The sequence below is a fragment of the Micropterus dolomieu genome, linkage group LG08 (assembly GCF_021292245.1).
Source record: "Micropterus dolomieu isolate WLL.071019.BEF.003 ecotype Adirondacks linkage group LG08, ASM2129224v1, whole genome shotgun sequence".
Taxonomy (NCBI): Eukaryota; Metazoa; Chordata; class Actinopteri; order Centrarchiformes; family Centrarchidae; genus Micropterus; species Micropterus dolomieu.
Window position 1 is genome coordinate 22,330,527 of NC_060157.1, and position 14,543 is coordinate 22,345,069.

The 14,543-nt window shown below is 38.0% G+C and overlaps 1 protein-coding gene and 1 long non-coding RNA gene across 3 annotated transcripts in view; one reads left to right on the forward strand and one right to left on the reverse strand.

The window, feature by feature from the left end:
* Positions 1-14,543, reverse strand: part of acot7 (acyl-CoA thioesterase 7) — a 65,223-nt gene that overhangs the window by 41,178 nt on the left and 9,502 nt on the right. For both annotated transcript variants that reach the window (XM_046057597.1, XM_046057596.1), the window contains exons 2-3: positions 12,699-12,816; positions 10,847-11,003 (exon numbers count right to left, since the gene is read on the reverse strand). In XM_046057597.1, the coding sequence (XP_045913553.1) occupies positions 10,847-11,003; positions 12,699-12,816 (275 nt within the window). The remainder of the gene's footprint in view (positions 1-10,846; positions 11,004-12,698; positions 12,817-14,543) is intronic.
* LOC123975821 overlaps positions 1-14,543 on the forward strand; it is a 34,723-nt gene that overhangs the window by 16,832 nt on the left and 3,348 nt on the right. Inside the window, exon 2 of the long non-coding RNA XR_006826166.1 lies at positions 12,718-12,856. This is a non-coding gene — a long non-coding RNA (uncharacterized LOC123975821). The remainder of the gene's footprint in view (positions 1-12,717; positions 12,857-14,543) is intronic.

Below are 14,543 nucleotides of genomic sequence, written 5' to 3' on the forward strand. Positions count from 1 at the left end.
GTAAGAAATCTTTACAGCTTTCTTCCACCAAATATACTGACGTAATTTTCTCAGAGTGTGACTGTAAACCAATAAACAATAAGTTTTGACATGTCTTTTAAAAAAACAACAATTAAGCAAAACAAAAAGCTTTTGTCAAAACAGACACTTTCATTAAGACCCCAATAAAAGCCAGTTTTTAACAAATCTAGTGGCACTGCCTGAAGATTAGTCTCTCTTCTGCAAACAAAGGAGCAGAAAACAAATGAGGTCTTTGTTCAAAGACAATCATACATGTCTATTCAGAACACATGCTCACATTCACTAAACTCAGTCTCTCAGTTAGTGCAAGGTTTAGCATAATCCCTATTTTCTGAACTTCCTGCATTTTCATGTTGTGATTATAAGATGGATGAAATACAATGGTATCTCACTCATTACATTCTGTGTACAAATATTTACATTGTAATGTTCATTCTTTCTATACGAAGCGTGTAGTTTCGGTTGGTGAGGTGTTGTCTTCCATGACAGTTCAATATGTGTTCATAAGCAAGTTTTTTAAAATGTAGGTGAAAATATAAGACTTTCAACTGAAAGATTTACATAATTTCAGTGCAACGTCTGAATATATGTGGTTGTCAGTAATGTTGTTGATAATCGCTATAAATGATTTCTTAGTTTTTCTTACTATTGTTCTGTTCTTTCCCCCAATCCTCATTTGGACTGACAAATATAACCACTGAAATCCTGAGAATTTTTTATAGATCAGGTCTAAAGTAATCTTTGGGGCAAAGTGACATGGCATGATAAGAAATGTCAGTAAATAATGCTCATTATTGGAATTTTTAGAACTACTTTTGAAATAACGGACAATTATTTGAGTCGTTTAACTGTTATTAGATGTTAGATATTTAAAGTTGTGTTTCATTTTCTTGTGCTTTTCTGGATATTAAATATTTTTAGTTGTGTGTGTGAATATCTTTTTCCTCTTGTGTATGCGTCTTCCTGTGAATGGATTTAAGATCTGACATTTCCATGTATCTCCATATAATGGACAAAACTTTTTGGCGGTTGGAGGCTGTAGCATTAGCTCTCCGTTCCTACAGAAAGTTAGGAATCAGAAGATCAGAAGACAAAACTCGTGGAAATCACATCTCATAGCAATCAGGCAAAGAGGTTGCCATGGCAATATCTGTTCTATTCTGCCTACACCTTTTCTCTTAATTCACTAACAGAGAGAGGGAGGCTATTTTGAGGTTGTGCTGTTATGGCACACAAGGGAGGCACACAGATTAAAGACAGAACCAGGCCAGCAGGTTCAAATGAAATCACTGTCTTAAAGTGTTAAAGGCTATTAATTGTGGCTGCACCATGTGATGAACATAGCTAGGACTAATAAGGTTTATATTCAGATTTATTTATCTGATGCTATGGAATAAAAGTAATGTTTTTTATTCTAATAAAAAACTTTTCTTTAATTGTTGTTTTGCCCATATTTGTACTATACTTACTTGTGTCAAATACATAAACACTTAAGGCTGTATAACTGTGCACTGTATCTACATGGATATAAAAATAGCACATCTCATAAATAAAGAAATCCTGATGAAACTGAAGATTGGGAGTGTTTGATCAAAGGTGAACCAGACTTTGAGGACCAGCAGGTAATGTGAAGTTAAGAGAACAGCGTGGGAGAAGCGACTTAAAGCAGGCTCCTCCTGGGGAATAACATTTGCATTTTACACCCGAGTTAAAACTGTGCAGACAGCTGGGCCACGTTGCCATGCCAACCGCGCTTCTCTCCTCCTCCTCCTCCTCCCATAGGCAGCCACCCTTGCCAGCAACCAGGAAGTTGCCCACAGGAGAAAGGCATATTTACATATTCTTAACTCTACCTATCTAACCCTAGACTGAGTGACTCCAGTCTATTTTTAGCTGCTGCTGGACCTTTTATGTGAACTGTGTTCAGGATAGAGGGAGGAAGAGGAGGACGGAGGGTAAAGGGTGAAGCGCTGCAATAAAACATCCGGCTAAGAACCATTCCCAGTCCGACTGACGACCTTTTTGACCAGAATGTAACCAGGGAACTGGCTTTGAATACCAAATCCCTCTGCATCAAAAGAAGACAATGTCATTGTTTGACCATGTCATCGACTTGTCCTTATTACCTTAATAGTGTGCCCTCTAAAAGAGCACATATTACTCCTCATCATGCGTTCAGTATCATGAACGTTGTTAAGGGAAAACCAACTTGAGACAGACCAGAGTCATAACATGTACCTTACTACTTCATGTAGAATATGTATCTCAGTCCCATTCACCTTTTTTTTGTATTGCAAAATGCCTGTAGAGAAATTTAAACAATACTGAGAAATGGATTTATTATATGTGTTGGTTTCTAAATTCAGTCAGGAGGGGTCTCAGCTAGCAGGAGGGACAGCTGGCTTACTTAGTTAGCATTAATGAATTAGTGAACAGGAAGGTTTTGGCTGCATCCACCCTGAACACAAGCTCCACAAATCTGCTCACTCAAACTGACAAGGAGCTCTATGAATGTAACACTCTGGCAGCTATGATGACCACTGAGAATAGCATCCTGCAGTGGCAGGTACTTTATTTTTTTTTTTAATCGATGGTGTGTTGGTGCAGCAGTGCATTGAGTGCAGGAACATGCATGATGACAACTTCTTGTGAGCAGGAGGATACTACACCACAGACAACAACTAGCATCACTTGGCTGATTTTAAGAGTATAAAGTCAGCAAACAGAAAGCACTTTACCATAAGCAGTAATAAAGCATGCTGATAGCAATAGCTATCGCAAAGCAACAATGGAAACAAAAGCCAGCAACTTGCAATCTGCTGTAGGACAAGCAAAAAACAAAACAAATCAAATAGATTGTCTGAAACTTTAAACTTTCATCTGATTACAGGATAAAAATCCAGAAAATCAGGTATTAACTACAAAACAAACAGCACCAGAAGCTGTTGTTTGTTGCTGGTGAGCAGGCTTAGACACACAGGCAGACTGTGCTTTTTTAACTACATGATATGCAGCAGAATTCTCAAACACTATGCTCTGTCATATTTAATTATGAATTAGAGCATTTTTGGGTACTGATTTGAGTATTCACATGGCTGCGTAAGTGGATGAAACATCCCTCCAGCACTACTTATGCATCATCCAAACCCCTTTAATCTAAGTTTAAGGCATCAATCATTACTTCATACCATTCTTGAAATTTCCTAAGTGCACATTTTCTGTTCTAAAAGACTTTGAACAGTCCTGAATCCCAGTCTGCACTAACCTTTAATCTCTCTTCTTTTTGTTCCTTTGCTCCTTTTTTCCTCCCTTTCTCGATAATCTCTTTCCCTTTTCCTTCTACTTCGACCTCAACCATTTTATTCAGCTCAAGCACCGTCATTTGATTTATTGCCGTCTTTTACTCATTCACCCCTCTGCTCTGCTCTCTCCTTGGACTCTTACCCACTAACCTTCATTCTTCCTCTGAGCAGAAAAAAATCCTTGTTTTCTTTTCTCCTTTCTGAACAGCGTGTTCCAGGCTCAGAGACAGCGTAGCAAGGATCGTTTTTAGTGCTTGATCGCCATGATCAAAACCACAGATTTTCCATTGTGCTGAGCCAAGGCTCCATTACTTTTAACTAGACTACAGTCCCACTGTGGGATGTTACAATCCGGTATAAAAAGATTAAATCTTGCCAGGAGTAGAGTTTGGGGACGGAGCATTTTGAATGAAAAAGAACATCCAATACTCAATTTAAGCATTATAGTATATTTTAACCTTACAATACAAGTATTGTATATTGTTATTGTGAGCAGCTTTCTTCTCAAGCAGAATTCAGAACTGAGAGAACCAAATGTAAAACAAAAGGCTGCTCAAAAGCTGATGGATTACAGATTGATTCTATGTAAACATACTTTTCTGCTGTACTCAAATGACCTGTCGCTGTAGTGTCTGTCCTGCTACAGACCTCATTTATGCCCTCAGGAAATTCTTCTGTTCTCCAAAAGTCTCCATCTTTCATTAAATGCTTACATTTAGATTTGATAGATTTTACACATCTTATTTCTCCTGCTGAAGGTGTTCATGACTGCACAATTGTATAAAAAGAAAAGCATGAATATGTTTGTGTCCAATGAGCTGGAGAGCTTAATAAAAAACCTAATGTGTGTATGTTGACGTGGAACTCTTTCAGTACATGCAGTTGTGTGACCCACTGGGATCATGGCAGGAACTGTCATGCTTATTTTAAGCCTCAACCCACAGTGCACTGCGCTCAGCTCTTCTATGCATGTGTGTATGTGAGTGTTTGTTGAGTTTGCATCCAATACATGCATTATTATCTCAGTGGGACTTTTGTGTACAAGTGTGGCTGTGCACAGTATTCATACATGAATGGTCGGTGTTTGTTTGTGTAGCAATTTCACATCTGTAGACCTTTGCTTGTGTGTATGTGTGTGTGTGTGTGTGTGTGTGTGTGTGTGTGTGCGCCTGAGCACAAGATCTCTAAAGTGATTCCATGTTATTCATAAAGGATGTGACTATGTGCATGCATGTTTGTACATACATGGGTATATGCAAATCTGTGTATGTGTGTGGGTCTGTGTGTGAGTGTGCATGTGTGTATGTAAGTGCGCATGTGCAATCCCCCCAGCGGGGACAATCATCACGGCTCGTGCCCACAGTAGGCAGCCTTCCCCTGGGGGGCCGTGACTGAGGCTTGCCTGACGAGATGCTGCCTGACTGACTGTGGAACCTGGATGCTTGCCTCCTCCCCCAATACACATTCACATGGAATAAACACGAATACATAGATGCATGCAAAAAGAGCGTAATATACATAAGGCCACAGTATACAAGGAGTATACATGTCTACATATACGCAAAGCTGGGAAAACGTGCACTGATGCACAAAAGCTGATGCTTTTAATGTTCACAAAAGTGCACAAAATTATAAACAGAAACTACATATGCCAGGCTACAACCAAACAGTAAAATTCCTTCTTCTGTGTTCATGTTCAAGCCATCCACCATCTTTTGCCTGGGTAAAGATCTAGCCGGTAACATGTAAAACCCTGCCAGTCCTGCCTCAGTTTGAGACTTCTTTTAGAAAGAATGGAAGTGTGTGTGCTCAGTGTGCATCTGTGTGGGTGTGAGAAAGTGTAGGTGTGCGACTTCTTTTTCTAGAATGTGTCAGCATGCGTATATTAGGCTCTGTATGCACGCAGGTTGTCCCTACACAACCGTATGTGTGTGTCAGTATGTGTCGGGTACGTGCGTGCGTCGCGTCGGAGAATGTGTGCAGGTACATCCACTTGGCGTCCGTGTCTGACTGGGCCACAGTGTGTGAGGCCTGACGCTAAGCCGACATGACAGAAGCAAATAATGTCTGCTCCCGTTATCTTCTATTCACCCTCGGCCCCGCAGGAACCTTTTAAAGGGCCAAACACTGATGAAATCACACACAGATACCCATGCACACACATGCATGTATACAGTACAGATGCACCCACCCACTATGCATATACATACATGTGCAATGCGCAAACACACATCTGCAAAATTTTGCATCTAAATGCAAGAGCAAAGACAAATAAACAGATCTAATGTAACCTTTCAAACAGTTACTGACGAATGAATGAGCTCCAGCACAAACCCGCCGTCTAAAGCCTAACTATGTACACAATTCAAAACATGTGCTCAACCATTTGTTTACACAGCTCCACACTGTGTGTATGAACGGACAATTCTCCTGAGTTTGGGATAGAAATAAATCCATTAAAACACATGGACACGCACAGGTTTATTTGGATAACAGCTGTGGTGACTTAGATGCACACACCTATACAACATGACCTACTTCCTATATCTATAACCTATAACCTAAGAGACCACCAAGGTGCAGCATCTCCTCTGGCTCCCCTTTTAATGTTGCTGCTGCTTATATTTCTGATTTGAGGACATAAACTAATCTGCTCACTTTACACAGTCCTGGATAATATTTGTTGTACTTTTCTTTTTATTAGTCAGACACAGGATGTTGTCAAATGTCAATCACAGTAACAACAGAGGTATAACCAGGGCTATAGAGTGAGCACATCCCATTACAGATGTTATGTTTGGCCCATGTAGCCTCTAGAGAGCTCAACAAAGCTCAGGCAAAGTTTGATATCCCAGAGGAACTCACCCCTACGCCCGCTCTCAATACAAGGGGGAGCTAAACGCTCATCTGCACTACACACACACACTGCCCTGACACTGAACATATATTTTAAACATTATGAACAGCACTGAAAATAAGGAAAAACATTTTCTGATACTAAAACATATAAATGAATTGTGGAACTGAGGATTGCAGCTGTTTCTCTTTTATTACAGAATAATGGACAACCACTTATTGAAATAAAATGTTAATATGATGAGAATTTATTTTTAACTTTAAGTTGCTTTATGCTTCTAAAAGTGGGAATATCTGATAATTCAGTATTTCAGGAAGTCTTGGCAAAATACAGAGGGATTACAAGACTTGCTTTGTTTCTAGCATTGTTTTTGCCTCATATTTATGAATAAATATAGACTACAGGAATAAACTGTTGATTCCATTTTATTCAAATGTCATGACTGCACTTATTAAAAGAGCCAAATGGTGCCTTGAGAGTAGTCTTCCCATCAGCTCTCTTCCTCATCTCCCCTCTTCGGGGTCCTTCCTGGCAGGCCACGTACTGTAGCAGGCTGTCTGCACCAATGCCTGTATGCATGTATGTACGCTGCTCTCCACCTGTCATCTCATTTTTCTGCCTCCGCCTCCGTCAACCTGCTTCCAGCCCAGCAACCAGCCAACCAACCAGTACAGGCCTGTTACTAGGGCAACAGCTGTCTAGGGGATACTTCTTTTGTTTCTCACACCTCCTTTCCTTCATCCTTCTTTCTGTCTCTTCCCTAGTCACACTATTTCTCCCCTTTCATTCCATTCCCTTTTTGCCCATATGACAAATATGTCTGTCTGACTCCCGCCTCACAACTGCCTTTCTCTCACTCCTTCAGTCTCTTTCTCTGACTCTCTTGATAACGAACAGGTTGCTCTGATGCTTCAATACTTCTAATTCTCACTACAAGTTCATAAAAAAAAGAAAATTAACACAAAGTGAGGTTTCATACATATCAAGAAATCCTTCCCTATGCTACTGAAACTCATTCACAACAGCAATGCCATGACCTGTATTAATAGGGGTAGACATCATCTCTCCCCCATTGATATTTAGCAATATAGTTAGCACTTTACATTACATTTGGTCGGGCCGTGCCTCACTGTTGCCACTGGCATTTAAAGGTTCAGAGATATCACTAGGTCAGCCCAATGTGATCCTCCCTGCGTCTTTACTCAAAGGACTCTGGGCAGTGTGTGTGTGTGTGTGTGTGTGTGTGTGTGCGTGTGTGTTAATAAACAAGAATTACAGACTGCATCATTTGGCAAACATTCTAAAACTGAATACCAACATGGCTCTTGGTTTCTGTTCCCCTGTCACGTCACATAATGCAGCGCCTCATGAAAGCAGTGTTTCATATTTTATGCTTCTCAGGGCTGTGTTACTTATTGTGTGCTGCCCTCTACTGATCAAACAGCGCAACATCATAGTGAGGTCATTTTCTTCCTCCTGACCATACCAGACACAAGTGTTAAGTAAAGTATTCCCCATTAGGACTCATTCTGATTCTAGTTTTTAAAAAAACCTGACCAAAAACACAAATAAATCATAGTAGGATAATGGGTTATGTGATTTGTTAACTTATAATAAAAACTTTAAATCTACTAGCCTATATGCAATCCTAATGACAGTAAGTATAAATGATTCGACATTAGCTTTAAAGCATTTAACATAACTTTTCCAGCCCACATAAGGCCAAATTCATGGCACTTACTGATTTAGAGTTTGAGCATCATATTGAGATGAACAGTACAGACAAAATTATTCTGACTAACAAATTTAATTAAATTTAATAAGAAATTATAAGTGCCTGACCAGCATTTGGCAGGGTCAGAGCAACCACTGTACACAGATAGCACATGACAATGAACTGGTGCAAATATTAGGATATGGTGCTTTGGTGTAGCAGGGTGTGAAATTTTGTGCAAATTAAAATTTGTGTCTGGTCGTTGACTATGTAATCGCAGCTTCCCAGGGCAACCTTTGTTGCATCTCATTCCCCAGCTTTCTTTCCCTTCACTTCCTGTCATCTCTACTGTCACCACTGACAGCAATAAAGGGGATGGAAGACATTTTGACATGTAAAAGTAGAAAAGCACAGGTGTAAATAACAAAACTTAAATAGAGCAAAGCCATCAATAATGTTATTAGTAACACCTGTGCTTACATTCACTCGTAAAATAAATAGTAACAGGTGCATAGGGAAATTAAACCATCTTAATTATAATACAAATCTAAAAATTGTAGTATATTTTGACCCAACAATAACAACTCTGTTTCATTAGGATCTGCTGCAGTATGAAAAAAAAGTCAATAGGCTTACGTTAATGGTTAAGGCTCATATCAGACTCCAGTGTGTGAGCTAAAAATCATGTTTTCAAGTTATAGTAGGCCTATGTTAAATGCATGTATTTGAAAATTGAAAATGATCCCATGATATGAAGTTTGCAAAAGTTATTCACTTTTTCACCTTATAATAGGCCTACGTGTAAAAACGACATTTTGATGTTCATAAATGTCACCATTTATGTAGCCTTTATATCCAGAGCCTAAGTTAGGCTCTGGATATAAAGTTCATAGTTTATCCTGTTTATTTCTGTGTTGCAGTTGCCAAAATACCTATAATTATGTTGATTTATTTAAATTATTTTGTTTTCCAAAACCACATTTTGTTTGCTTTCATACAGGCTACTGATTAGACCACATTATTTGCACTGAAAGTCATACTGTATGTTGTTGTGGTTCAAATGCATAGACTAGATTATCCTTATTTCTTTGCTTAATAGTTTCTAAAATTGTTACCTTTACTTTCAATTAATTTTATCTGCTATGATCTACAGCTGCTTTCGGCTACTTCCTTCATGCGTTCATATTTGGACCACATATGAAAGAAGAGATTAAGAGTAAAAAAAATCTTGGCTCAAAGCTGAGCTTAAAAGTTAGTTATCCAGCATCTTTGTCCTAATTTGAGTGAAGGGTAGGACTAAATCTTAAGTGTCAGTCTCAGAGCTGATTCACGACACTTTGCTGTGCTGCAAACAGGATTTTGGATGATGACATAGGCAAGGATCATTTCCTTAATTAAGAATACACAATAAAGAATTTTCTAGAGAAAACATTATCCTTTATATCATAGCTGCTTCAGGCCATTTTCATTCAATATCCGCGTTTCATGAGTAGATCCAGGTCATTTGGGTACCACATCCAACATGTTGTAGTCTGCATCAAACACAACTTGTGTGTTGATGCTGCGGTACCTCTTCCTGTTCACATAAATGTTCTGGTTTATGCTGGGAGCAATGATCTTTATATGAGTGCCATTAATTGTGCCTACTACTCCTGGGAAGCCGGCTATTTGCATGAATTGTGTTTGCTTCTGTTGGATTACGAGGGATGTTATTGGGAAGTTGATAAAACGTGTGACAATGTGTAGAGCTGTAAGGCTTTTTGATGGTTGTGATTGCCCTAAATCATCAGCATAGCTGCATTTGTCCTGTGTCAAAGAAACAAAGTGTCATCACCACCTTCAGTTTAGCTGAAAACTCATTGCTGCGTAAAGTCAGTGGTGAGATGCCTGCTCTGTCCATACGATACTGTATAACCAACTGCGCGTCATTAGATAATTCCAAAACATTCTTCATCTCCTGAAAGATTTGCCCATGTCTCTGTCTTCACAGTGCCAGCACAAGCCCCTACTGGCAACCCCAAACTACTTGAGAGACCTCTCAAGCTGTCTTAAATTAATGGAAGAGTAAGAGTGATTCTTAGCTTTTAGAAATTTGATAACTTGCTTTTATACTTAAGTTTGAAAGTAGGGGAACATTTCATGAATTCTCAGCACTAAAATGGCACTTTGAGAAGGTTGATAAATACACGTCCAGGTCTGAGAAAATGAGAAAAAAAAACATTTGGGTCACTTTGGCCTGCAGTCTGAACACAGCCTAAAACTGTAATACGTCAATGTTTTTTTTAGTGACTGAACAATTTACATGTCTCACTTGCCTACATTACTGACAAAATGACAAGACTTGTGCGGCTGCTTTACTGTAACTGATACATGATTGCTATCTACTGACCTCTTGAGTTTGTTAGACAATCAGTAACTAGATCTGTAAAAATAATTTAAGGCAGATGTGACACTTTGTAAATTTACATTAGTGCTGTCTTTGTAAGATCTTACACAGTGAAACATTTAAAATTTATTAAAATGGTGCATTTTAGCAAAGAATAAGAGACCATACGATTTTGTTCTAGTTATTACAGATATAATGTAGGTATAAGTATTTTTACAAGCGTGTATATTAGGTTTGTGTGTTTGTCTTCCTGCTGTTGAATACACCTGAATGTGCACCTGAATTTCTGTCATTCTTTTTTCTCCTCTGCAGTGACGAGGGTAAGAATGAGGCTAAAGGTGGCAGCCACTGCGCAGGTTTAAACAAAATACTCAGAATTCAGAAATCCGCATTATGAATATTACTTCTACATAAACAAAGACATAATTTTTATAATCTGCCTAGAATTAAAATTTTTCATTACTCATTTGAACATATTATCAAACAGTTTAAAGAGTGTCTTAACCTTTAGTATGTGGCATGTACCTGCTGTTAAAGTATCATATGCCAACATCAATATTAATCACCTGTGAGGATGTTCTCAGCCATGACTTTGACCTGCACCTCTAGTGAGTGCTTGGAGGTGTAAGTGATCTCAGCGGTGACGTGGGCCACCTCGCCAATGAACACAGGGGACAGGAACTCTGTTTTCTCCACCCGAACCAGAGCTGCCAAGCAGCGGTCCTAGAGAGTAGAAACAGCAAAAACTTACACAAATATCGCACATAAATTCACAAGAAAAGGTTAGTTTTTAAGATGCCATTAAGTAAACAATGACTTTCATCACCCTCCACTGTCATCGGAACAGGAAGCAACAGCATTAAAAAGCATCTGAAATTTTTGTCAGATTGTAAATCCACTACTGGTGTGATTCGGTCATTTTATTATGTACGAGGACGAAGAGGAGGATAAGGATGAGAAAGAGGACGAGGCGTTAAAGAAGTAAGAGGAGGACAAGGACGAGGTGAAGTGGGATGAGAGAGAAGGATACGATGGGGAGTGCAAGAGGAAGAGGAATCAGGAACATAATAACTGATGAAATCATAATGACTGTGGTTGACCAAGTTGTCAAACCATCGGATGAGCTTAAGTAAGGCTGAGTTTGGTTCAACCAAATCTGAGCTGCTATACCGTTGCAGGTATCATCCAATTTCCTCTCTCGCTCCAACTCTCAATACTTCAAAAGGAGTGTACAGCTCTGGTACTGGTTCAGTAATTTGCATGAAATTTAATGAAAAGAATCTGTCACTACTGTAAAATCAATCAAATGTTTTTGCAGAATTGCAAGAAAGCCAGTATCTGGTCACCCCAGAGCTGCAGAGTCACACTGTTAAGACTGTCATAGCAAATACCTGCAGCAGACTCAGAGAATTACAGGACAAATAAAAAATACAGATAAAAGTGTTCCAAAAAAGATGGTTTGTGTGTACTGTATAAATGCAAAAACACAGTTTTTAAAAGAAGACTTTTGCAAGAATAGTTGTGCAAAATGTTTAATGTTTTGCTTTTTTGGTGTAAGGTTTTGTGGTTAATGTCTAGAGTTTTTCGAAGATAGCATAAGCAATCAGAAAAAAAAACTGTAAGCTCTGAAGTTTTACCAAATTGTTTATATAGCCAAAATCTCATATTCCATGTTGTATTTATTTGGCTTGCATGATGGTAAATTCTCAACGTTATCATGGGACATTCCATTGATAACAATAGTACTTATATACAAATGAACATAATACAAACATACAGTATAGTCTCAGAATAACATATAGTCTCAGACAATCTAAGGCAAAGGCAGATGGGCTAATGGAAGACAATTTCCATCAATGACATACTTCACTTTCACCATCTGAACTGCTTTTAATTCTTTACTGTAAAAGTTAGTAAGTGCAAGACCAGGGGAAGAAACAGGAGCACAGTAGGAAAAACGATTGTATTCACAGATATTGGACCATAATGTCTCCAGTGCCACACCACAGAGATGCAACTGTCTGAATACAGTCTGAAATTGAATGAATGAACCGTGTTTATAAACATTTTATGTTTTCTAAAGCAGTAGTCCTGAAGGCATTTAACTCTAAATCCCTTAAAGTAAAGCAATGACCCATCCACAATTATAAAAGACTGGTTAATAAACGTAATGATAATAATTTTTTTCTTTCTTGAGTCTTTGACATTTATTGTGCTATAACAAGTTCTGCTTTGCAGACTACTATGCACATTATATTATATATAGTTTATTAAGGTGCTGGAAAGAATAATTTAGCCCAATTCACAAATTCCTACTAAAAATTAACATTTCAACAAGAGAAGTCCTGCAATCTTTATTTACCCACAGTACAATAAAATAGTGTAGAGTGGCGCCTGAATGTAGTAGTTATTTCTTACCCCATTCTGTGTGTTGCAGTGCCTTGTGCCAACAATGCATCCGGCTTCTTCGATCATCTTGAGGATGATACCGCCGTGGACATTGCCCACGATGTTTGCATCGTTTGGCCTCATGATTCTGCAGTAAAGATAAGATTATTTAGCATGTGGATCTCATGGTAAGATTACAATATGTGTTATTAGCATTTATGTTTTATGCTTTAAAGTGGCCGGTGAGTGAATTTAGCAAATGTAAGTTGCTTTGAATAAAAGTATCAGCTAAATAAGCAAATGTAATGTAACCTGATTGTTTTAAAGAGAGAAAAAAAGTTTCTTCTTATTCTAAAAACATCAGTTACATTAATGCCATTTGTTTTTTTTCAATTGCTAAGTTAATCTTTCCTCCAAAAGTCACTCAAACCACCAAAACACTTTTATATAAAAGCCTCAAAATAAAGTTCAGCCAAAACACTGGCAACAATACCCCCTCAGAAAGCATACATTGTCACTCATAACTCACTGACCTACAAAACACTAACAACAGGAAGCATTACTTACATTTGTTGAACTTTTATCCTTGAAATGTGACTGATATTTTCATATAAATCAGTATTTCATTATAGAATCCAGTTGTTTTCAGTCACTTTGATACATTTCTCAGATCAAAATTGTTCTACCTCCACATCATTTAGTCACTTGTGCACATCATATGTTAAAGCAATTTCTCAGTCTTTTGAGATATTGCAAATTGCACATGCTTTTACACATTTATGCAAATCATTATCAATTGCTTACTGTATGTCATGTTGATCACAATGTATTACAGTATACTGGTTCTTTGTTGAGTAGTCTTACCCCCCAAAACATCTAGACATAAGTTCATTGCGTAAGTCACTACATGCAAAATGGTTGAACACATCATAATCTGCATTTTCCTACATATGTCTATTAGACTTAGACTTTAACGTGTCCTACAGTTAATTGATGAAGTTCTGATCTGTTGTGCTGTGAATAAGAATCTGTGGCCCAATAGACAGGAACATCAACCTGAGGGGGTGTTTTCATGTTTCCATCTCTTATTTTGTAATTGTTTCCGTTGTGCTATGCAGTGCTGTAAAATAGTCTTCTGCATCACAGTGACATGGTGTCAACAAATTACAGTGCATACAGTAAAAGTGTAACTGTGAATCCTGTCCAATCTCTTGCAATGTTTACTGTAACTCTGTACTGTTGAAATTGATCTATGCCATACAGAAAAAGTACAGCCTTGTGCATTTTCAATCTTTGTCATCAAAAGTTTAGCCATAGTTTACCAATACAAATAGTTTAGCAAATGTACCAAAGCGACTGAGAAAAAAATGGAAGAAATCTGTAACATATTTTCACTTTATTGACTGTACTATAGTATGTGTTACAAGAATCAGAAATGCATTCAGTAATTTACTTGTGAAGAAAAGAAGTTCCTGACATTTCAGTGCTGCAATACACTTTTTTCAGTTGTTTACATAGTTAACACTGGTACGTGACACCCAATGACCACAGTCTATAATTGATGCACCATCCCCTTGAACCAATTCTGCTAAAATATAAGCACATTTCCTGCTTAGCCCATTTCCCACTCAGCTTGCAGTTTTACAGTAAAACCACATTCAAAACATTACACATATTTCTCTAAAACATAAAATGGATGTAAATGTTCTGCAAAGATTTTCTATATATATCAAAATATGCAGGAAATTTGCTAACATTTTGTTTTGAACGTGTTTTGAACAGATTTGGACACAGTGTGTTAGCATTTGAAAAATGTGCTGCAGATAAACAGTGTTTTGCAGGTGGTGAAGTAGTAATGGGAAAAGAGTTCATGGA